Source organism: Gnatocerus cornutus, chromosome 7, assembly GCF_029298725.1.
Source record: "Gnatocerus cornutus isolate USDA-ARS CGAHR chromosome 7, icGnaCorn1.1, whole genome shotgun sequence".
In the NCBI taxonomy this organism is placed as follows: Eukaryota; Metazoa; Arthropoda; class Insecta; order Coleoptera; family Tenebrionidae; genus Gnatocerus; species Gnatocerus cornutus.
In genome coordinates this window covers 13548231-13570717 of record NC_142239.1, presented here as the reverse complement: position 1 = coordinate 13570717, position 22487 = coordinate 13548231, and the positions used below count along the sequence as shown (strand labels likewise).

The window sequence follows — 22487 nt, the reverse complement described above, 5'->3', positions numbered from 1 at the left end:
CAGAGAGTCCCCACGTAGAGTTTTATTTAATATTTTAATACTACACAAGAATTTTAAGTTAAATTATGCGGTTTCTTGTGCTGCGGGACTTTCGGCGTAAAGTCGCCTCCAAAAACTTATCCTCTCGGCGTCCGGACTTGAGGACACAACTAAATCTTTCCCGATTTCTAGAAAGTTAAGATTGGGCCCCACTGTCGGCCATTGCGTCTGCAGCAAAGCGTCGTTGGCGTCGGGTGTTGGATTCGCACACTTTGCGAAGTTGGTCCAGAGTCTGACGAAGCGACGCAAAGAGATGTCTTCAATACTGTCTGGGATTATTTCTGGGGTCAATGCGTGCTTGAACAAGTACCCCACGTCGTCGAGATGGGAAACACCTACAACACCCCCTTAGAACAACTCCTTGGTTCTTTTAAAGTTACCTGGAACTTTGATTTGGAGAAATTTCTTGAAGAAATTCAACTCTGTTTCTATAGACATTTTGTATAGATAAATAGGTGTTGTGGAAGTCTTCAGGTGTGTTAATATAGTCACCTGGAGACCATAGATAAAGTGAGCGTCTGACATGACCTGCAAGGAGAGTTCTGCATGCAAAGAAAATCGTTTAAAGTGGTCGTTACATTAATTTTTCTCGTGTATTCATCTCCATCTGACTTGTAGTACTGTTCGACTTTCTTAGCTATTGGTACAATTTCTTCGTCGTTGTAACCCAAATTCCACGGCACCAACTCATGCACAGTCGGTGGGCCTTTACTAAAGAGCTCGAAAATCAGTGCTTCAGCAGTCGTGTATCCTACCATAAGCGGTACATGGTTGTACCGCCCCGAACTCATGAGTTTCAACGGGTCTTCATCTAGAAACGCACCTGGAGACTTTTTCTCGACGACGAAACCGAAAGGCCGTGGTTGACTCGGAGGAGAGTACTGAAATAAAGTCAAAGTAAAGTACCAAACTGGGGCGGTATTACCAGGAGCATCTTGTCTTGAATCTCCAGGACTTCCTTAGTGGATTTTTCCATGAGAATCTTATAGAGAGTTTCCTCGTCGGTTTCTTCAAGTACTTTTGATAGAACTTGCGTGCTTTTGGTTCCTTGAGCCCACGGGTTGATGGCACAGCCACTTTGAAGAATGGCTCGATGGAACAATCCTTTTGCTAAAGGTGAAAGAACGACCAAATGGACGGAAGCAGCACCTGCACTTTCTCCGAAGATTGTCACGTTGGTGGGGTCTCCTCCAAAGTGACTGATGTTCTTTTGTACCCATTTCAAGGCCATGACTTGGTCCTTAAGACCTGCATTTCCAGAAATTCCCAGAGACGAGTCTTCCAAACTTAAGAATCCTGCAAACTCAGTCAAGTTTTTCCGAAGGTTTTAGACCAACGTACCAAAAAGTCCCAAGCGGTAGTTAATAGTGACTACCACCACGTCTTCGGTTATCAAGAAATCCGGGCCGTAAAGTTCTTCGTTTCCGGAGCCAAAGAAGAATCCTCCTCCGTGTATCCAGAAGAGAACTGGACGTGGTTTTTGGGCACCATCGCCCGGAAGCTGCTTGGTGTAGACATTGAGAAAAAGACAGTCTTCGCTTCCTGCAGTCGCCCACTTCTTCAGAGGATCTTTATGGTAGCAAATATCTCTGTGCTTGGTGGCGTCAAGAACACCATTCCACTTGTCAGGAGGTTGTGGAGCCTAAATAAGACATAACACCATCTGTTCGCTTATCAAGATTGCACCAACCTTAAACCTCAACTCGTTGACCGGTGGCTTCGCGTACGGAATTCCCTGGAACTTGTAAAAGTTCTCTCCTCGAAGATCCGTCGCGATGGAGCCACGAAGAACTCCTTCTTCCACTGTAACTTCGGGTTGAGCCATCGTAGACCTTGACACTGGCGCTCGTTATCTAAAACTGTACTTTACGTTCCGAGTGATTCAATTAAAAATATTGTATCGATATGACAGTACTGCTTGTCTGATAATAAATCTTGTTTATCTTAATATGCGTAATAATATTATCATTTTTTTTGTAATGCTGCAGATTAGAGACACGTGTCCACCTTTTTTATTATCTGTGTTCCTAGGAAATTAAGAACAAGACTAAATAAATATACTGAGGTGAATAATAAAAGTGATTGTAAGTTCAAGGTTTGTGGATTTTCCGCTGCGCCGAATTTTTATTGTTATTTGTCATCATGCTAATTTAGATCTTTGTTTAATTTTTAAATAGAAACAAACGTGAGTTTGCGGTTTTAATTAACACGTGGAAATTAGAACACATTTCATTTTTTAATGAGCGGGATGAAGTCTAAAAACAATTATTGCCACTTAACAGACAAATTTAAATATTCAACTTTGCATATAAATCTTACATCGACAAATCTCTTAATTTTGATGCTAATTAGTAATTACTAATTACGGACAGTATTTGTAGCTATTAAAGTAAACTCTAAGAAGAAACATAAAGATGATTTTAAAATAAAATGTAAGAGAATGTAAGAAATATAACACAAAATTTAGAGCGATAAAACAATTTAAATTTCAGTAGATTTCTAGAACAACTTATGTTACATTATAAAAAAAAATAAATTTTAGATGTCAAGTTGGCATCATGACTAAGAATATCTAAAAAACATTATTATCAAAGATGCAATATAACTTTAGAAATAAATATTTCATTAGAAATTTTAAACAATTTTTATATCTATGTAAAACTCTTATCTCTGCAAAAATGTAGATAAAAATGCGCGACGATTGATGAAGAGCCGCTCACGCTTACCTTACAGAACTGCCCAAACTATTTTCTTCTTGGAGCGCAAACTGAGAGCAAAAACTACCCCTGAAAGAAACACTTTTGGTAAACGCGAATACCAAGCCGACTCACAGTCTTGCAATTCATGTTAAACAATAGATACAAATTTATTATACAGGTGTTCCAAAAATTACAGAGAATGATATACTGTGTAAATGTTAACTTAAATTTACAATTACAACAAATTTACAATACTTTTCTTCAATTTTTTTTTGTGATAAAATTTAGCACTACTAAAGTAGTCGAAATTCGAACACGTTTCGATCTAAGCCATGTTGCCCAGGGTAGTAAACTAAATTCAATATTTAGAATTATAAGATCTCCTTGTTGCTAGTGTAAACGGGTCTATGAGAAATTGCAAAAGAAATTTCTAAAATCTGTCTTCCGCTCCACAACATTTAAGTTAACATTTCAGAAATTCATTTATTTTGGTGACTTATTGGTAGACTCATTTCGACACTTTTCAGATGAAAAATTTCTAAAAAATATATTTTTTGCGGTCTATTCTTTCATATTTTTTTATTTATTATTGGTGCTTAGATTTGATATAAATTTTGTGTTTTTTTTGGGTGCTTTTTAAATACCATGCTTTTATTATTGTAAATTTTGAAGATATAAAAAAACAGTAAATTTTGTTATTTTTACTGCTACAGTAACTAAATTTGCCATGGTTACTACTTTTAACGTGCTTATTAATCGTGCCAAATTACAAACTTTTAGAGCAAAAGAGACACTTTTTAAAAATTTGTATTTAAAGATCCACCCTTTCCTCAGAACAAAATGAAGAATTTGATTGGGAAATCGGATTAAAACCAAAAAAAGAATTCAAGCGATTTGGTGACATTCTCTTTATCAAAGAAGTTTTTATAATAAAAAACGCACCCGAGTAACCAATTCGACCGTAACTTCTTATGATTCATTGGCTAGATGTCCAAAACTATTGTTTATTGGATAGATTTCTTAGCTAATTGAATCTTGCTCAAAAAAGTGTCATTTATTCAAAATTTCTAAAATTTGAGTTCCTTGCTTTAAAATTTTGAAATTTTGTAGTGTTAATACACGACTCAAAAATAGTAACTTACACAAATTTCAAAGCTGTAGCTCTAAAATTATCAAAATTACAAATTTTACTGAAGGCAGTCTGAAATTTTTGCTTGGACTTCAAAATAAACGTTTCTAAAATTAGAGTTTTTTGATCTACAATTTTGCAATTTAGTAGAGTCAATCCACGACCCAAAAATAGTAAATAGTAAATGAGATCTCCGTAAACGCGTCTGTGAGAAATTGCAAAAGCCAGAACTCACCAGACTTCTGCGACAAAAACTTGCAGTATTTATTGCAAAGTCTAAATAGTTAGCAAGAACTTGCGCGAAAAGTATCTCTTTACTCTATTCGTGGTTTTAAGGTACAAAAAATTGAAAAAGCAAAACACAAAAAACTTCAGCACCTGTCGTGTATTTTATTAAGTACTTAGTAATTTCTGAGAAACAGTACAGTTACGTACTATTATTTTATTACTACATATTTTTAATCTATCTTATATTTTTAAATCAGGAAATGTCGGATAAAATAATTTCACAATTTGTATCGAAGTTTCTAAATAAAAATTTAATTTCAAAACTGATAAAGGTTTATTTCTAAAATCGTTAATTCTCAGAAGTATTAATTTATCAAAATTACATCGTATTTAATATTACGAAATTACTCTACAAATTTTGCGGCGCTTCTGACAAATTTAATAACTCGCAATAAGGTCGTAGAAAAAGTATAGTATGTAACGTGTTTACAACCATTTGTAGACACTGATATTCTTAAATAATTTGCCTGTGCTTTCGCAAACTCTTATTTATTATCAGTTCTTACTGTGCATTTTTGTGATTTGTGAACATTTAAGTATTAAATTTATTACTAAAACAATTTTTCATTTTTCTATAGACAGGTGAAATAAAAAAATCATAGTCATTTTAATTATTTTATTAAATATATTCCACCAAACTTGAACCAGTTTTTTTATATTTTCCAATAATTATAAACACGACAAAATCTGCCTCATCATTTTTTTTAAATGTTTAATTGCTGCCTTTTCCAGCAGGACTCTCCAGGAAAAGCGATTTCCAAAAGTTGATCCTTTCGGAATCCGGATTCGACTTCACCGCCAAATTTTCTCCAATTTCTAAGTAATCGAGATTGGAACCACTGATCGGGTTCCATGTCACATTCAATTCGCTCTTGTTAGGCGTTGGATTTCCAAATTTCGCAAAGTTGGTCCACAACTTAACAAATCGGGTTAGAGAAACATCTTCAATGCTTCCAGGTTGAATTTTTGGAGAAGCAAAATGAGTAAAAAGGTAACCAATATCGTCACAGTGAGAAACACCTAAAAGAACAAAGAGGTTGATAGAACTGTAATTTTTTTCGTACCTGGGACATCAGTATTGATGAGTTTCTTGAAGAAGTTCAGATTTGTCTCTACAGTCATTTTGTAGAAGAAAATGGGAAATTTAGAAGTTTTCAACTGAGTTACTAGTGCTGTGTAGATGCCGAAGAGGAATTGACAATCTGTCAAAAGCTACAAATACATTTTTAATAGACGTTAAATTAGTGGTACTGGACTAACATCAATTTGGCCGTTTTTAGACTCGCCATAAAACTTCTTGATTTTGTCAGCGACGTTTTTAGCTTCGGAACTTCCAATTTTGTACCCAAAGAACCACGGAACGCAATTTTCATACAGATGTTCTAATAAAATTGGTTCGTTTGGGTTTTTGAAAATTTCGAAGCACAATCCTTCACTTGAAGTGTATCCCATCATAAATGGTACTTGATTGAATCTTCCAGACTTTATAATATTCAAGGGTTCATCATCCAAAAATGGTTCTTTTGAGTTGTGCTCAATGACCACACTAACGGGTCTTTGTTGACTTGGTACCAATTTCTACAAAATAAAGTTATGCGACGATGAAGGCAATAATTTTTTCTTACATCGTTCAACTGTGTCTGTATTTCTAAGATTTCTTCTTTCGACTTCTTCATTAGAGTGTCGTAGACGGTTTTGTCATCGGCACCTTCTATTCCTAACACTTTCGCGATGTGTTTGGCGCCTCTTATTCCAACGACCCATGGGTTTAGGGCACATCCACTCTGAGAAATAGCTCGATGGAAAAGCCCTTTGGTCATCGGAGAAAGTACTAAAAGATGTACAGAAGCGCCTCCGGCACTTTCTCCAAAAATTGTAACATTGCTGGGGTTACCACCAAACTTGTGGATGTTGGCTTGCACCCATTTTAACGCCAAAACTTGGTCTTTCATCCCGGAATTTCCAGGAATTCCAAGAGTTTGATCGTCGAAACTGACAAACCCGAAGAGTCCAAGCCGGTAATTGAACGTGACCAAAACGACATCTTCGGTGAGCAAAAAGTGAGGACCGTAGAGGTCTTCGCTGCCGGAACCATAAAGGAATCCTCCTCCATGCACCCAGACTAGCACTGGTCGAAGATCGGAACTACTTTTAGGTAACTAAACATAAAAACTGTTAGGTTCTTTTAATATGAAAGTCGGTCGTACCGTTTTTGTATAAACATTTAAAGCGAGACAGTTCTCGCTTCCAGAAATTTGAAAACTTCTAAGGGGATCAGGGGCGTAACAAACATCACTTTCTTTAGTCGCGTCGAAAACTCCACTCCACTTTCCAGCAGGAACGGGTGGCTACAACGAAATTAACAAAACTCTGTCGAAATCTTGGAATTTTACCTTAAATCGCAGCTCTCCAATTGGAGGTTTCGCATATGGAATACCTTGAAACTTGAAAAAAGAATTACCTCGTATGTCTTTGTCGGTGGAACCTCGCAGAGTTCCCTGATCGATGGTAACTTCAGGTTGAGACATTTTTAAAACAACACATAAATTACTATAAGAACAAACAATAAGCTTCTGTATTTATAAAGAAATTTATCGGTATTTTGAGGGTATCAATAAATTAAATGTTATGTAAGTATGCGGTTATCTCTGTCCATGGCTATAAAAAGATGTTTATGGAGAACTCATTGTGATTATAATTGTTTTGAAGACGTTTACACTATGACCTAACTTCTATCTATTTAACTTCTGTCGATTTAAAGATTTTTTTAAAGTTCTTGACTAGTTTTTAACCGTTTGTGCATTCTAAGTATTTTAATAGCTATTTTTGTTACAAGTCTTTAAAACAGAGTTTTTGCGGACTAATCGTTGCTATAGCCGACTTTTAAATAGCAGCTAAATCCGCAAAAACCTTTTAGGTACGTGTATCCTGTATCAACAGCATATTTTTATTAAAGCTTCCAAAACACATTCAAATTTCTTGCTGCGAATGGTTAATTATAAAAAAATTACGCTTTAATAGATTAAATAAATTTGTTGAGTCAAACTTATGTCTTATTAGTTTGATGGCAATTTTTTTGAATTGAGTCCGAAAAACACTCATTTTAGGAACTTGAATTAGTCGGTAAAATAGTATTTCTGGAATTTTATTGTTTATTTCGCTTGTTAGATTAAAACAACATGTTTCAATGTATTGTTTGTTGCATATTTTTTTTATTGTCTTCACCAGAATTACGTATGTATTTATTTATAAATTTATTATCAGCCTATCATAATATTTTTTATTTTTAAAAAATATTGACGTTGAATGCAAAATATTTGTAACTATTTATTAAAAAACACTTGTTTAAATAAGTAAATGTTTTCGTTGTTTTTGTAATGTAATACATAATTATAATATTAAAAAAGCACCACATTTGCATTCTTACTTCTAGAAATGGTTTGAAATTTTCAATATCAAAATAGACTTTTTTATATTTTCATTTGGGGTTTTATCAATTTGTAACAAGTGAAATAATACCCCGCATTAGTAAAACTTAATCAAACATTAAAAATAATATAAAAAGAATTAACTAATCATTCTTCAAAAATATCCCACCTAAAAGTCGTTTTCTTAGTCTTTTTGTTGTATCTAAAACAAGAAAGCTTTTATTTACCTATACTGAATTTAATTTCATTTATTTAAATTAATTTAATTTTATTGTTGAAACAATTTTACATTTTTTGATAGACGGGTTCAACAGAAAAACTGCATCTACAGTCATTTTAATTATTTTATTAAGTACATACATTATATCTTACCAAATTTTAAAAAAGGTTTTTATATGATAAAAACCTCAAAATCTGACTCAACATTTTTTTTTTCAAACGTTCAATTGCTGCTTTTTCCAGCAGGACTCTCTAAGAAAAGCGATTTCCAAAAGTTGATCCTTTCGGAATCCGGATTTGACTTTAACGTCAAATTTTCTCCAATTTCCAAATAATCAAGATTGGTACCACTGACCGGGTTCCACGTCACATTCAATTCGCTCTTTTTAGGCGTTGGATTTCCAAATTTTGCAAAGTTGGTCCACAACTTAACAAACCGAGTTAGAGAGACATCTTCAATGCTTCCAGGCTGAATTTTTGGAGTAGCGAAATGAGTGAAAAGATAACCAATATCGTCACAATGAGAAACACCTAAAAGAAGGAAGTGGTTGGAAGAAGTGTAATTTTCTCGTACCTGGAACATCGGTATTGATGAGTTTTTTGAAGAAGTTTAAATTTGTTTCTACAGTCATTTTGTAGAGAAAAATTGGAGATTTAGCAGTTTTTAACTGTGTAACTAGTGCTGTGTACATGCCGAAAAGGAAATGACAATCTGTCAGAAGCTGCAAACATATTTTAAAATAAGTTACATTGATGGTATGTACCGCATTTACATCGATTTGGCCGTTTTTAAACTCGCCATAAAACTTCTTGATTTTGTGAGCGACGTTTTTAGCTTCGGTACTGCCACCTTCGTACCCAAAAAACCACGGGACACAGTTTTCATACAGTTGTTCTGGTAAATTCTGTTCCTTCGGATTTTTGAAAATTTCGAAGCACAATCCTTCACTTGAAGTGTAACCCATCATAAATGGTACTTGATTGAATCTCCCAGACTTTATAATATTTAAAGGGTCATCATCTAAGAATGGTTCTTTCGAATTATGCTCAATAACCACACTAACGGGTCGTTGCTCCCTCGGTACCAATTTCTACAAAATGAAGATACTAAGAGACAAAGGCAACAGTTTTTGCTTACATCATTCAACTGTATCTGTATTTCTAAAATTTCTTCTTTCGACTTTTTCATTAGAGTTTCGTAGACGGTTTTGTCATCGACACCTTCTATCCCTAGTACTTTCGCGATATGCTTGGAGCCCTTCACTCCTAGGACCAACGGGTTTAGAGCACATCCACTCTGAGCAATAGCTCGATGGAAAAGCCCTTTGGTCATTGGAGAAAGTACCAAAAGATGTACGGACACACCTCCGGCGCTTTCTCCGAAAATTGTAACATTGTTGGAGTTACCACCAAACTTGTGGATGTTTGCTTGGACCCATTTCAATGCCAAGACTTGATCTTTCATTCCGGCATTTCCTGGTATTCCAAGTGTTGGATCGTCGAAACTTACAAAACCGAAGAGTCCAAGCCTGTAATTGAAAGTAACCAGAACGACATCTTCAGTGAGCAGAAAGTGAGGACCGTAGAGGTCTTCGCTGCCGGAACCATAAAGGAATCCTCCTCCATGCACCCAGACAAGCACTGGTCGAAGATCGGTACTACTTTTAGGTAACTAAATATAAAAACTATTAGGTTCTTTTAATATGAGAGTCGGTCGTACCGTTTTTGTATAAACATTTAAAGCGAGACAGTTCTCGCTTCCAGAAATTTGAAAACTTCTAAGGGGATCAGGAGCGTAACAAACATCACTTTCTTTAGTCGCGTCGAAAACTCCAATCCACTTTCCAGCAGGAACAGGTGGCTACAATAAAATTAACAAACCTTTGTCGAAATCTTGGAATTTTACCTTAAATCGCAGCTCTCCAATTGGAGGTTTCGCATATGGAATACCTTGAAACTTGAAAAAAGAATTACCTCGTATGTCTTTGTCGGTGGAACCTCGCAGAGTTCCCTGATCAATGGTAACTTCAGGTTGAGACATTTTTAAAACAACACATAAATTACTATAAGAATAAACAATAAGCTTCTGTATTTATAAAGAAATTTATCGGTATTTTGAGGGTATCATTAAATTAAATGTTATGTAAGTTTGCAGTTATCTCTGTCCAAGGCTATGAAAAGATGTTTGTGTAGAATTTTTTGTGATTATAATTGTTTTGAAGACGTTTACTCTATGACCTAACTTCTATCCATTTAACTTCTGTTGATTTAAAATTTTTTTAAAAGTTCTTGACAAGTTTTTATCCTTTTCTGCATTCTCAGTATTTTAAAAGCTATTTTTGTTACAACTTCTTAAAATACAGTTTTTGCGGACTAATCGTTGCGACGATACTGTAGCCGAGTTTCGAATAGCTGATGAGTCGGCAAACAACTTATTTACGTGTTACTAATAACATTTTTAATTAAATCCTTTAAAACACATTTAAACCTATTGCTATGTATTATTAAATTTTTCTCGAAAATAGTGCGCTTAGAATTATGCCACCATTTAAAAAACGTTTTAATAGATGAAATAAAGTTGTGTCTTATTAATTGTCATGATAACTTTTTGGGATTGAGTCTAAAAAAAGACTTATTTTATAAGTCCGTAAAATAGCTATTTCTGGGATTTTGTTGTTTATGGCTGCTGTTAGATTAAAATAACATGCTCTTGTGTATTGTTCGTTGCATAAAATTTCTTAATTGGTTTCGAAACTCATAATTACTGTCTTTTCACTACATTTGTACCGTACTTGTTCATAATTTATTATCAGCCTATCTTATAATTTTTTATTTTTATAAAATGTTGACGTTGAATACAAAAATATTTGTAACTTTTTATTAATGAAAAGCTTGTTTGTTTACGTATGTATCCAGTGTAAATAAATATTTTCGTTGTTTTTGTAATGTAATAAATATAATATTATAAAAGCACCACATTTGCATTCTTATTTCTAGATAAGCAAATGCTCTAAAATTTCATTATCAAAATAAATTTTTTTATACGTTTATTTGTGGTCTTATCAACTTGTAACAAGTGAAGTAACGCCCCGAATTAGTAAAACTTAATCAAATATCAAAGATAAGATAATAAGAATTAATAAACCACACTGCAAAAATGTCACACCAAAAAGTTGTCTTTCTAGTATGTCTTTTTTTTGTGAGTAAAACAATATTTTTTTATTTATACTCTAATAATTGAATCTTTCAGAGTTTTGTCTGGTTTTCCCAACAAGAGTGTGAACCAGACGATGAATTCGACGGCGGTAGTGTAACCGATGAGTGGAACATCTTTATGGAACAACTAAATACAGCAGCACGTAAAACAACAACCGGAACATGCAAAAACTCCGGTGAAACAGTGAAGATTGATGTAGATTCAGATTTTACGTGGATTTTACGGTAAATTTTAACAATCGAGACGACAATTTTCCTATTTTTTTGTAGTTTTAAGTTATACGAAGAGGTGCAATCGGAAATTGATCAGTGTTTCACTGATCAAAACGGAACGGAGCCGTGCAACAAAGTGCAGTTTAAGGAGTGTATGACTGAGGCGAGGCAGCCAATGTATACTAAATTAGGGGGCGATTGGTGGAAAACGGAAGTGGAGAAGGAAATTGCGAAAGAAGAGGAGAAGTGTTAAGTTCAAGTTTTGTATTTTTTTATCAATTTAAGTAATAAATTGTGGATTTTCCAATGTGCATTAAGTTATTAATGTATTAATAATTTTATCAATGTCGGATAATGCATCATATTAATACAAACCATAAATAACTTAAGACGAGCCGTTGACAGAAGATTAAAAATGGGGCAAAATATTCCGCCCATTCTTTTAGAATTCGCATTCAAATACCCAAAATTTAATTGCCGATTTTCTTACAAAAAAATTTTTCGACTGAATCGATGAAATTTTTTGAATTTTTTGTTTTTTGGCCGTCATTCGTAAACTATTTGATCTACCGATCTGACATTTTATGAGTTGATAGATTTCGAGCTGATCTTTCGATTGATGTATAACACAAAAGCATTAAACGTCGTTTTCGCCTCAAAACAATTCATTAAAAACCACCCCTAAAAGGCCTTTTAAAAATAAATTTTTTGTATATTCTAAATCGGTGCTCAAAATTTACGTACTGTAAGAAATAACCGAGTTATGGTGCTTTAAAGTTTTGGATAGTTAATTTTTATTTTTCAAGTTTGTAATGTTCAATATATATTTAAAACTACAACATAAACATAAAAAAAAAACGGTTTTTACCATCGCTTTCTTCGCCTTCTAGCCAATAGGAATCATATATTACATACCCAATATTCGAAGTTTGAAATAAGTCAAAAAAAATCAAGTTTCTAGGTCTAATTCGGTTGATATCTCGCTTGTTTGCGGAGCAATCTTATACTACTGGTTCTAATTTTAAGCAGAATTTTACGCAAAGACCAAAACTGGGCGAAATATTCACGTACGCCAATAATAACTGATGCTATATCAACCATAACTATTGACACAAAGATGCTTTAAAGATAAATTATTTAGCACCACTAAGTTGTTCAACAAATTCAACCTTCCTAGCATTAGACTCAACAGTATCCTGACTCGGAGCCTCTCGTGTCACCACTGACTCATCTGTTCGACAATGAGTACCACTAGGATTAACAACTCTTCCTGAAAATACAACCAAATCTTTAAGTTTCACAAAAAAGAAAAATGGATGATTAGCTTGAAATAACTTCGTCTTGGGAAAAATCTCTCCAGATAGTCGAGCTGATGCTAAAACGTAAAAATAGTACAAGAGAATGAACTTTTTCTTCATACATTCTTGGTGTTCGTGTCCGACCACACCATCTCTACTAACAGCGATGAAAGTCTTCTGGCGAATTTCGCTGATGAAGAGATCTGAAGTGGTGGTACTGAACGCTTCTTCTATCCCCATCTAAAACTGTTGGTGAGAATAAACTTGAAGTTTTGATCAAACTTACGTTTTGTAGGATTGGTTTGAGATCGAAATTATTCTCAAAGTGAAACTTAGGAAGAATAATTTTAATATACTCTAAAGTGTACTCGTGAGTGGTGAAAATATCGTCCAGAGAGTGTTCAACGAGCTCTAATCCTTCAAAGTCAGTTGGTAAAATCACAACCATCGACAAACTCTCATCGTCAAATCGCATTTCGACAGCTTGAAAAGTCTTCGTTTCGTAGTAATTGAAACTTCCCACATTTTCCAACATTTTGACTTTCACCACTGTAGACGCGCTAACGAAGAAGTTCTCATCAACAGAACCGGTCATAAACGGTTTCAACCAGTTGGCCTTCATAAAGACTGCACTGATAAGAATCATACTCGTGTGTTCGGTAAAATTCCCCGGAGTAACCACATTTTCGATGGTATTCAAAGTGGTTTCTTTCACGCTGGTGTTAATAAGATTCGCTGCTTCTACGCCGTCACTAAAATCGAAACTTTCCGCAAGAACTTGATAGATTTTCTTCGCGGTGACCCGAAGATCTTTTTTCACACTCTGATTTTTGTCCGTGCAGATTTTATTAACGATGTAAATATTGTAAGTTTGGTTTGAAGTTAGAGTTGGTACAAGAACCTAAAATGAGTCAGTTAAGAAGTTGAGTTTCTTCGAACTTACTTTAATAGCAGCCTCTGTGGTTTTCGCATCCAAAGGGTAGCGTAAGACGTTGAGGATTTGCAAGCTGGCGTCATGGTTGCAAGCTTTTTCCGCACAGGAGAGGAGGATCCCTATAAAAAAGGGGCTTGCAATCACATTGTCGCAGTTAGACCGAGCTAGGACCTAAAGAAATTGAGTTAGACTTGTTGAGACTTTGAGAGGTCGTACTGTATATATTTCGGCGGTGAAGATGTTGCTACATGCGATGAAATCTTCAAGAGCCACTGTTGAAGTTGGTGTCAAAGTGAGGGCGGAATTGAATTAGACAGTTAATCACTAGATGTCTACTGGAAAGCGGAACTTTTAGACAATTTCAGGAAATGCAGACTCTAAAAATCGCAATTACTATGAGGTCGTTGAATTGTTAAGTAGTCCAAGGCTCAAATTATCATTAATAAGCGACCAGATTTTTATTATCATCACTTTCATCTTCGTATGACGTTTTTCGACATTGTTGGACGAGAGTACCACGCTATTTATACCATTGTAGAGGCAACAAACCGTAGTACCCATCGTAATTACCATCCGTAACATATTAAGATGTGTGGGGATAACATTTGCTGCCCGCTACGTGCACAGCCAGTTGAACTGTGGAAGTGGGAACCGTAAGAACTGTTGTAAGAACCTTTCGACTTTTTCTCTTTGAAATTACCACGCGCTCACACCTCAATTTCCATCTTAAATTTTCTTTGCAGATAATGAAAACTCAACTAATTCTCTTTGTACTGGTTTTCCCGATGACCTTGGCTAATGATGCCGCGGTTGAAGAATTTACCATTGGTAACAACTTGTTTACGTCCGAGGTTTACACAGTGAGTCATCTTTGTCTTAGAATTATCACATCTAACATTGCCATACTAGGAAATTCTGAAGAAAGAACCCGGAAACTTCTTATTTAGTCCCTTGTCGGCGGAAACCATCCTCGCTTTGACCCAGTCAGGGGCCAAAGAGGCCACAGGGAAAGAAATAAGAAGTGCCCTCCACTTACCGGAGTCCCAGGAAAAAATCGAGAGCGCCGTAAAAAGTCTACAGCCTGTTTTGCGTGCCAATGAACTTTACACTTTAAAATCCGCGAATAAAATTTACCTGAAGAACGGTTTTGAGATTAATGATGGTTTCAAGAAGACCGCAACTGAATCTTTTGGTTCCGAACTCGAAAATATCGATTTCAGCGAAAATGTTGGTGCTGCTGGTACTATGAATCAATGGGTTGAAGGCCATACCGAGCACAAAATCAAGAATTTGATTAGTCCTGGGGATTTGACTAAGGACACAAGAGCGATTTTGATCAACGCCCTGTATTTTAAAGGAAACTGGTCGAATCCTTTTGAGCACTTTAGAACTTTCGAAGAAGACTTTTTTAAGAGTGAAACTCAAAAAGTTTCGGCGAACACTATGCACGACAGTACCACCAGGAAGTTCTTCGAGAGTAAAGAACTTAATGCTAAATTCCTAGAACTACCTTTTGAAGGCGACGACGTGACTCTTACCGTGGTCCTTCCAAACGAAAAGATGGGACTTGCGGCTTTGGAGAAGGACATTAAGACAGTTTTCCAAGCACCAAAATACGAGGAAACTTACGTCAAAATAGCACTGCCGAAGTTCAAAATTGAAAGCCGTGTTAACTTCAAAGAGATTCTTCAACAAGTAAGTTTTGGAACTTCGCAGTTACAAAGTAGTTTTCATGTTTCATCGATGAAATTTTAGTAGGTTACTACTTCTGACTCGTTTATTAATTGTGGCAAATTACAAATTAATTGCGTTGAAGAGACAGAATTTAAAAATTTTAACATTCAAATTTTTTTTAAATCGTGTATTAAAATTCGTAACTTTAGAAATTTGCATGCTTCATCGATGAAATTTAGGGAGGTTACTATTTCTAACTCTTTTATTAACTGTGACAAATTACAAATTGATTGCGTTAAAAAGACAGAATTTCGAAATTTTAACTTCAAAAAATATTCAAAATTTTGTATTTAAACTTCGTAACTTTAGATGTTTTCTTGCTTCATCGATGAAATTTGGAGAGGTTACTATTTCCAACTCGATTATTAGCTGTGTGAAATTACAAATTAATTTTGTTGAAGAGACAAAATTAAAAAAAATATATTTTCAATTTGCAAAATTGTGTGCTAAAATTCGAAACTTTGGAAGTTTTTATGCTTTATTGATGAAATTTGGGGAGGTTACTATTTCCGACTTGTTTATCACTTGTGCCAAATTACAAATTCATTGGATTGAAGAGACAGAATTCAAAAATTTTAATTTTCAAAAATTTACAAAATTGTGTGCTAAAATTCGTAACTTTGGAAGTTTTCATGCTTCATCGATAAAATTTGAGGCGGTTACTATTTTCGACTCGTTTATCATCTATGCCAAATTACAAATTAATTGCATTAATGAGACAGAATTTAGAAATTTTAACTTAAAAAAAATGCAAAATTTTGTATATAAAATTGGTATTTTTAGAAGTTGCCATTCTACATCAATAATATTGTTTCAGCTCGGTGTAAAGAAAATCTTCAAAGACGATGAAGCCGATCTTAGTGGGGTTGCCGGAAAAAAAGGAGATCTCTTAGTCGATAAGGTTATCCAAAAGACGTTTGTGGATGTTAATGAAGAAGGAGTGGAGGCTGCTGCTGCCTCTTTCGTTGGTATGATTATCATACTCTTATTTTAGTAAGTCTAATTTGTTTTTTTTTAGATATTGTTGTGCCTTTGAGTGGATTTGTTAGTCTGACTCCTCCAACAGAATTTATAGCTGATCATCCATTTTTGTTTTACATCAAGTTGAAGGATTTGGTGCTTTTCGCTGGAAGAGTTGTAGACCCCAGCAGCTAGAAGAGAAAGTGATTGTGTGTGATTTACTTATTTTGTAGGTTTTAACAATAAATTTTAATACTTATAATGCATTCACGATCTTTTTAGACCAGAGTAGGCCATGTTTTTTTTTCTTTTTGTTGGCTACAATGACTGACAGACGTAGTTTTTTTACTGTCACATCTGACATGTGTCTTTCATGCATGCTAGTTTGCCACTTTTCTGATACCGGAAAAATCTTGTGTTTCCTTTTAATCGTGGAAGTAACAGTTTAAAGGCATTATCTTCAAAATATTGGAATAAAATGCCTAAAGTGATTTCGTTTTCGAACAAATTTTGCCTTTAAAAAGTGCTACTTGCAGTTTCGAAAAGATCGGCCTGATTTCAGACTGGAACAAATGATCTGTGTTACAAATATATTCTTTAAAAGGTACAAACTCCCGTAGATGTTTTTCAAAATATTTTTAGGTGCGGCGACCAACCGTTTCCAAAGTTGTGGACACCAAAGATGAAAACTTTTGGCTGATAAGCGGCAACAATTAGAATTTTATGCCGAGAGAACAACACTTTTCAAAATTATTAAGTCTATGAGTTCCAAACACAGAGAAGTGAACAATCCAAGACTTTATGTAAACAAAAACAATTCAAATTCTAAATTGCTGCACTTTTTAGTTAACGAAATTTGCCAAAGTTTGCTTTTTCTGTGAGATTCCATAACATAAAACCCTGGGTCAAATGCTAATTCGATCAAATTAACTTTTTTAAGGTTTTATGACTAGACTTGGCAGAAGTGCTCCTTGAGAATGGTAAACTTTTTGCCAATGGAATGTACCAGCAGTAATATCTTCCATTATGATTAATATTGCATTTGTTGAAAAATAATTTCAAAATTTTAGATAAAAATTCGATAAAATTCTCAAGTTCTGAATGTTCGGTCCAAACTGGCAACAGAGGAAAGGTTTCAGACACAATTCATAACCAAAAAAAGGTGACAACTCAAATCGACAGAACGAATGTCAATCATTTTCAGGAAACTTTAGCTTGCAAAGGTTGACTACCAACCAAGTTACTAGATTTCCATGGCTTGCCGCGGTCTAAAAAGATCGTGAATGCATTATACTTATAACATTTTTTTAATGTTATCAAAAGTTAGAGGTCAATAATGTTAAGTTCAAAGAAAGATGAACTGTAAGAACTAGGAGAAAAAAAAATGTTAGATAAACGAGTTGCATTGAGGTTCTTTGACGTTTTTTTTTTGAAGTCTTTAGTTTTTCTGGACTCCTTCGAGTTTCTAAACTCTACATTTATTTCAATATTAAAAACTTTTCTTTTTTGGAGTTCTTTGCATGCTTCCAATTCTGGATTCTTTGCGGTTGATTTAATTCTCCGAATTTTTAAGATTTCAGGGTACAAAAAATCAGACTTATTTTTTGGCAAATACCCATTTCTACTCTACAATTAATTAGACGATTTATTGACTTCGTCTGTGTCGGTGGGACAACAAGAAAACAAGAAATTATGGGACCCAAAATACACCAACAACAAGAAAAGTAAATAGAGACTTTGGTACATCAGTGAAAGTTACGATTACCTTATTAACTTGCCACAACTGTACCTATCACCATAGCAACCAACAGTATCTGAAGAAGTGTGGGGATAGAATTTGATGGTCAGTTCTGTGCGAAGACCAACCAGTTGAGTTTCAAGAGCGATAAGTAAATTTCGACAATGAAATTCCAAATCACGCTCTTAACACTATGTTTACCCTTGTCCTTGACCACAAAAACAGCTCTCGAAGAATTCACCAGTGGTAATAACTTGTTTACGTCTGAGGTTTATACTGTAAGTAATTGCATTATCTTATCATTACTATGCGTAACTGTTTTATCACAGGAACTGGTTAAAAAACAATCAGGAAACTTTCTAGTGAGTCCTTTGTCTGTGGAAACCATTCTCGCGTTGACGCAATCTGGAGCTAAAGACGCCACAGGTGAAGAACTGAGAACTGTTCTTCATTTACCAAAGTCGCAGGAATTAATTGAGAGTGCCATAAAGAGTTTTCATGGAGCGTCTTGTGTTAATCAAAGCTTCGTTCTTAACAGTGCTAATAAAATCTATTTGAAGAGTGGTACTGAGATTCATGAGAGTTTTAAGAAGATCGCAACGGAAGCTTTTGGTTCCGAGCTTGAAACTATTGAGTTTAAGAAGAATGTCGAAGCAGCCAGCACTATTAACCAATGGGTTGAAGAACGTACCGAGCACAAAATTAAAGATCTGATAAGTTCTCAAGATTTAAGTGAGAGTACCAAAGTGGTACTCATCAACGCACTATATTTCAAAGGAAATTGGTCTAATCCTTTCAAAGCGACTGAAACTTATTCAGTTGACTTTTTTCAAAACGAGAAAACTGTTTTAGTAGATATGATGCACGACACCTCCTCATGGAACTACCATGAAAGCACAGAACTCGACGCTAAATTCCTAGAACTACCATTTCAAGGGGGTGAAGCAACTCTAACTATTGTACTTCCAAACAACAAAACTGGACTTTCTGAATTAGAAAAAAGTGTGAATAAAGTCGTACAAAAACCACAGTTTGAAAATGTACTCGTCAACGTAGCGATTCCAAAGTTCAAAATTGAGACCCAAATTGATTTCAAGGCTATTCTTCAAGAGTTGGGCGTGAAGAAACTCTTTAATGAAGAGGCGGATTTGAGCGCGCTTGCTGGTAAAAAAGGAGACATTCTAGTTGATAAAGTTGTGCAAAAAACGTTCGTTGATGTCAATGAAGAAGGAGTAGAAGCCGCTGCTGCTACAGTTGTTGGTATGTTGAGGTGACCTTGTGTGATTTTCTTTATTTGGTTATTTTTTCAGTGACCGTTGAGAGCTTTAATGGATTTCCTGATGAGGTTCCTACAAAAGAGTTCACGGCAGATCATCCTTTTATCTTTTACATTAAAGTGAAGGATTTGGTCGTTTTTGCAGGAAGGGTCGTGGATCCGAGCAGCTGAAGATTTTTCGAATAATGTATCGATGTGTTCAATTTTCTATTAAAGTCGTAATTTTTACGTTTTTCTTTTTTTAAAATTCTAATCTTTGCTGGTAGAATTCAAGAAATTTCTGCCGGTTTTTAAAGAAAAATATTTTACGAAATAAAATGGAAAGATTGAAAATAAGAATAAAAACTGTCCAACAGTAGAATTCATAATAAAATACACAAACAATTAATCAAAAAAAGTCTAAAAAAAATTCAAAAAATATGCTAGAATAAAATTTAATAAAAAAAATAAATAAAGTAACGAATGAAACAATCTTAAAGAAGAAAAAAAACATCTAAAAAATGTAGTTGAAGAATTTTAAAAATTGATAAAAACAAAAAAAAAACTAAAAATTTCCAAATAAAATTTTTTTATCATTATTATCGTCGTTCAGCAATAATTCAGTTATTTGTTGACGCACAAGAATGTTCAGCATAGATATGAACTCAGCGTAAGATTTTGCATAAAATGAGGCTTAATAACATAAATTTGCTTCACAAATAAACTAAATATTGTTCAAAAAAAATTGAGAGGAGTTGTTGAGTGAGAGTAATTTTAAAGAAATTTTTTGAACACGAAAACAACGATTAATGCTTTTAAGTTATATATCAATCAAAAAAACCGGTCTAAATCTATCATCTGGCTAAATTTTACATCGATAGAAAACATAGTTTACGAGAGAGGCGGATAAAAAAACAAAATATTCAACATTTTTATTGTTTTTATTTAAATTAAATTAAAAATAGTTAAAATTTTGACCGGTTATAAGTTATAAGTTAACTATTTGTTGATGTACGGGAATTTTGACCACAAAGTTTTGCGTAAAATGAGTCCCAATAGCGTAGATTTGCTTCACAAATAAATTAGATATTGACAGAAGATCTTTTTCGACTTATTAAAAAAATCAAGGCAAAAACGACGTTTATTTAAATCCAATGTCAGCAATCGTTAAATTAGTTATCAAAATAAGTGTAAGCTAGAATATCAACTAATTTAAAAAATATTAGAATTACAAAAGATAAATGGAACGCAAAGATTATAAGAATAAAATAAAATAAAGAAAATGTTGCTTCAACATCAAGGTATACAATTTGATTAATCCAAAAAATTTAATTGGTAAAATAACATAAGATCTTAATAATAAATATGCAAAATATGTAAATGTAAAAAAAACAGAAACTAAAATTTCCAAAAAAAATACGATAATATTAAAGTATTCATAACTCAAAAAGTTCACGAAATATCCTCCCAAAAAACACTCTAAAATAAGCACTTTATCTCATTTGTTTACGGACTCTCCTCAAACATATTACACACAAAAATTCCTTTCAGTGACTACCTACTGAAACTGCCAGATAAAGATACCACAATAAAAATTATTCAGTGTTAATATTGATATTGCACAAATATTTAGATAGCATAGGAAAATCCATCTATGAATAGTCATGTCGCTAATTTTCCCCAAAGAAATTTCCTGACCGTAATATGAAAATGATAATGTCACACCTCGTTGACGAGAAATTGTCCAATTAAAACCCCATTATTATCAATTTAGCATTCTGGATACAAATTCCATTCAAATCCAACAAAACTTTTTATTAGTGCGAACACGATGATTATCATACTGATATTTGGCATTTTAACTGCCACCCACGCTGATTTGGCCCTCCAAGAGCTGTCTTACGCCAACAACTTATTCAGTATCTCCCTATACGAGGTAATCACTAAAATCTAACTTCTTAACTTTAAGTTTTTTTTTAGACTGTATTTAAAAGTACCAACAAAAACTTCATTTTGAGCCCAATTTCTGCAGTTACTTCTTTGTCACTGATCCAATCTGGTAGCAAAGGAGCAACCGGCGAACAACTCCGGTATGCTCTTCACTTACCCAACAACAACGAAGAAGTGGAGTCGGGCTTCCAGTCTCTTTTACCATCGCTCACAGGCAATGGGTTTTACACTCTTCAACTACTTACTAAGTTGTATGGGCGAAAAAACGTCGCTTTTAAGGCCAAGTTCAAAAAAACTGCAAAAAAAGTCTACAGGGCGGAAACGGAAAGTATTAACTTCAACAAAAGGACCCAAGCGAGCAAAACAATCAATAAATGGATTGAAAAGAACACCAAAAATAAGATTAACAATGTTGTAGTTGCGGGAAATTTGAACCCCAAAAGTGGGATTGTTTCTGTCAGCGCGTTTTACTTCCGTGGTGACTGGGCGAAGCCTTTTATTACTTCACTTACAAGAAAAACTCCATTTTATCGAAACAACTACGATACTTTGAGTGTCGACATGATGTTTCAGAACGAGCCTCACTTCTACAACTTCTTCGAAAGTTTAGAGTTCAATGCGAAATTTTTAGAAATTGAGTTTCGCGGCGGAAAAGCTTCAATGGTCGTTGTGCTTCCTAACACCAGAGACGGACTCAGCAACCTCGAAAACCAAATCTCAAAAGTGTTAGAACCACAGAACTTCACCATGGAACAAGTCAACGTGGGTTTGCCCAAATTTCGGGTGGCGACGAGGATTCACTTAAAAAATATTTTGAAAGCGGTGAGAGGAACTCTTAATTGTTTTAATTTTGATGGAGTTTTTAGATGGGTGTCACCAAACCGTTTGAGAAGAAAGACGCGGATCTTAGTGGAATTGGAGGGAAGAAGGGAAGCTTCGTCGTCAGCGAGATTCTTCAAAAAGCTTTCATCGACGTTGCGGAAGCTGGAATTGAAGTTACTGCCACTGATTTAGGTATTTCGGTCTTGTTTTTGGTGCGCGTTTAAAAGTCTTTTGTAGATGAAACCGGAAGGTCGTACGCCCCTATTCCCTTCGCCGTTCCAAGAAGTTTTGTTGCAGACCACCCATTTCTTTATTACATCAAGATCAAGAATATTATTGTGTGTGTTGGGCGGGTTTTAGACCCCACTTTGTAACCACTGAAATAAATTTGATGGATTTTCATTGAAGTTCTCGTTTTAATTCATCATTTGCGAAACGAAATGTCGTCATTGTTTATAAAAGACAACGATCAAACATTAACAAAGTCTGACAAATTTGTACTACTTATAACGGGAGTGTTGGAAATCCCACCTCTATCTCTAAACTCAAACAAGAATATAAATCA

General features: G+C 34.5%; 7 protein-coding genes and 1 pseudogene across 9 annotated transcripts; 4 read left to right on the top strand and 4 right to left on the bottom strand.

Annotated features, from left to right (window-relative positions):
* Positions 1-6: 6 nt before the first annotated feature.
* LOC148171247 (juvenile hormone esterase-like) lies at positions 7-1942 on the bottom strand. Its single transcript, XM_088041522.1, has 6 exons — positions 1730-1942; positions 1381-1681; positions 965-1335; positions 618-920; positions 420-567; positions 7-374 (listed from the first exon to the last, which is right to left on the bottom strand). The coding sequence occupies exons 1-6, from the start codon at positions 1862-1864 to the stop codon at positions 64-66; spliced, it is 1569 nt and encodes a 522-aa protein (XP_087897648.1). The 5' UTR covers positions 1865-1942; the 3' UTR covers positions 7-63.
* A 2814-nt stretch (positions 1943-4756) lies between these two features.
* Positions 4757-6754, bottom strand: LOC148171246 (juvenile hormone esterase-like; annotated as a pseudogene). The gene is made up of 5 exons (XR_015770428.1): positions 6549-6754; positions 5781-6503; positions 5416-5733; positions 5220-5367; positions 4757-5175 (listed from the first exon to the last, which is right to left on the bottom strand). The product of XR_015770428.1 is annotated as a juvenile hormone esterase-like (transcript).
* Positions 6755-7909: 1155 nt separating this feature from the next.
* LOC148171245 (juvenile hormone esterase-like) lies at positions 7910-9911 on the bottom strand. 2 transcript variants are annotated; one of them, XM_088040875.1, is made up of 6 exons: positions 9709-9908; positions 9523-9663; positions 8941-9474; positions 8576-8893; positions 8377-8524; positions 7910-8333 (listed from the first exon to the last, which is right to left on the bottom strand). In XM_088040875.1, the coding sequence occupies exons 1-6, from the start codon at positions 9841-9843 to the stop codon at positions 8026-8028; spliced, it is 1584 nt and encodes a 527-aa protein (XP_087897001.1). In that variant the 5' UTR covers positions 9844-9908; the 3' UTR covers positions 7910-8025. The 2 variants fall into 2 exon arrangements, with proteins under 2 accessions (XP_087897001.1, XP_087896999.1); XM_088040873.1 differs by having other exon boundaries at positions 8377-8893; positions 9709-9911.
* Positions 9912-10809: 898 nt separating this feature from the next.
* Positions 10810-11542, top strand: LOC148171244 (uncharacterized). Its single transcript, XM_088040622.1, has 3 exons — positions 10810-11001; positions 11053-11243; positions 11289-11542. The coding sequence occupies exons 1-3, from the start codon at positions 10960-10962 to the stop codon at positions 11482-11484; spliced, it is 429 nt and encodes a 142-aa protein (XP_087896748.1). The 5' UTR covers positions 10810-10959; the 3' UTR covers positions 11485-11542.
* A 57-nt stretch (positions 11543-11599) lies between these two features.
* LOC148171243 (antichymotrypsin-2-like) lies at positions 11600-13772 on the bottom strand (the record flags this gene model as incomplete). Its single annotated transcript, XM_088042299.1, has 5 exons — positions 11600-12606; positions 12652-12769; positions 12816-13430; positions 13473-13634; positions 13680-13772. Coding segments are annotated over 5 exons (1230 nt in total), but the record flags the coding sequence as incomplete, so codon positions are not given.
* Positions 13773-14019: 247 nt separating this feature from the next.
* LOC148171242 (alaserpin-like) lies at positions 14020-16423 on the top strand. The gene is made up of 5 exons (XM_088040620.1): positions 14020-14128; positions 14207-14323; positions 14373-15158; positions 16015-16165; positions 16216-16423. Exons 2-5 carry the CDS (start codon positions 14210-14212, stop codon positions 16350-16352), a joined length of 1188 nt encoding a protein of 395 aa, XP_087896746.1. The 5' UTR covers positions 14020-14128; positions 14207-14209; the 3' UTR covers positions 16353-16423.
* Positions 16424-17856: 1433 nt separating this feature from the next.
* LOC148171241 (antichymotrypsin-2-like) lies at positions 17857-19399 on the top strand. The gene is made up of 3 exons (XM_088040621.1): positions 17857-18173; positions 18225-19155; positions 19206-19399. Exons 1-3 carry the CDS (start codon positions 18060-18062, stop codon positions 19340-19342), a joined length of 1182 nt encoding a protein of 393 aa, XP_087896747.1. The 5' UTR covers positions 17857-18059; the 3' UTR covers positions 19343-19399.
* Positions 19400-20860: 1461 nt separating this feature from the next.
* LOC148171240 (leukocyte elastase inhibitor-like) lies at positions 20861-22296 on the top strand. The gene is made up of 5 exons (XM_088042298.1): positions 20861-20878; positions 20925-21086; positions 21131-21922; positions 21967-22114; positions 22160-22296. Exons 1-5 carry the CDS (start codon positions 20861-20863, stop codon positions 22294-22296), a joined length of 1257 nt encoding a protein of 418 aa, XP_087898424.1.
* The last annotated feature ends 191 nt before the right edge of the window (positions 22297-22487 follow it).

What these genes read in the sequence shown, in the direction of transcription:
- LOC148171247 (XM_088041522.1), bottom strand. Translation starts at nt 1,864, where the DNA reads ATGGCTCAACCCGAAGTTACAGTGGAAGAAGGAGTTCTTCGTGGCTCC. An exon ending in TCAACGAGTTGAGGTTTAAG is followed by an intron (nt 1,682 to 1,729) that starts GTTGGTGCAATC and finishes TGTCTTATTTAG; the next exon opens with GCTCCACAACCTCCTGACAA. An exon ending in CTACCGCTTGGGACTTTTTG is followed by an intron (nt 1,336 to 1,380) that starts GTACGTTGGTCT and finishes CTGAGTTTGCAG; the next exon opens with GATTCTTAAGTTTGGAAGAC.
- LOC148171245 (XM_088040873.1), bottom strand. Translation starts at nt 9,843, where the DNA reads ATGTCTCAACCTGAAGTTACCATTGATCAGGGAACTCTGCGAGGTTCC. An exon ending in TAAATGTTTATACAAAAACG is followed by an intron (nt 9,475 to 9,522) that starts GTACGACCGACT and finishes TTTTATATTTAG; the next exon opens with TTACCTAAAAGTAGTACCGA. An exon ending in TACAGATACAGTTGAATGAT is followed by an intron (nt 8,894 to 8,940) that starts GTAAGCAAAAAC and finishes TTCATTTTGTAG; the next exon opens with AAATTGGTACCGAGGGAGCA.
- LOC148171240 (XM_088042298.1), top strand. An exon ending in TCAGTATCTCCCTATACGAG is followed by an intron (nt 21,087 to 21,130) that starts GTAATCACTAAA and finishes GTTTTTTTTTAG; the next exon opens with ACTGTATTTAAAAGTACCAA. An exon ending in TAAAAAATATTTTGAAAGCG is followed by an intron (nt 21,923 to 21,966) that starts GTGAGAGGAACT and finishes TGGAGTTTTTAG; the next exon opens with ATGGGTGTCACCAAACCGTT.
- LOC148171241 (XM_088040621.1), top strand. Translation starts at nt 18,060, where the DNA reads ATGAAATTCCAAATCACGCTCTTAACACTATGTTTACCCTTGTCCTTG. An exon ending in TTACGTCTGAGGTTTATACT is followed by an intron (nt 18,174 to 18,224) that starts GTAAGTAATTGC and finishes GTTTTATCACAG; the next exon opens with GAACTGGTTAAAAAACAATC. An exon ending in CGCTGCTGCTACAGTTGTTG is followed by an intron (nt 19,156 to 19,205) that starts GTATGTTGAGGT and finishes TTATTTTTTCAG; the next exon opens with TGACCGTTGAGAGCTTTAAT.
- LOC148171244 (XM_088040622.1), top strand. Translation starts at nt 10,960, where the DNA reads ATGTCACACCAAAAAGTTGTCTTTCTAGTATGTCTTTTTTTT. An exon ending in TTCTAGTATGTCTTTTTTTT is followed by an intron (nt 11,002 to 11,052) that starts GTGAGTAAAACA and finishes TGAATCTTTCAG; the next exon opens with AGTTTTGTCTGGTTTTCCCA. An exon ending in GATTTTACGTGGATTTTACG is followed by an intron (nt 11,244 to 11,288) that starts GTAAATTTTAAC and finishes ATTTTTTTGTAG; the next exon opens with TTTTAAGTTATACGAAGAGG.
- LOC148171242 (XM_088040620.1), top strand. Translation starts at nt 14,210, where the DNA reads ATGAAAACTCAACTAATTCTCTTTGTACTGGTTTTCCCGATGACCTTG. An exon ending in TCAAAGAGATTCTTCAACAA is followed by an intron (nt 15,159 to 16,014) that starts GTAAGTTTTGGA and finishes ATATTGTTTCAG; the next exon opens with CTCGGTGTAAAGAAAATCTT. An exon ending in TGCTGCTGCCTCTTTCGTTG is followed by an intron (nt 16,166 to 16,215) that starts GTATGATTATCA and finishes GTTTTTTTTTAG; the next exon opens with ATATTGTTGTGCCTTTGAGT.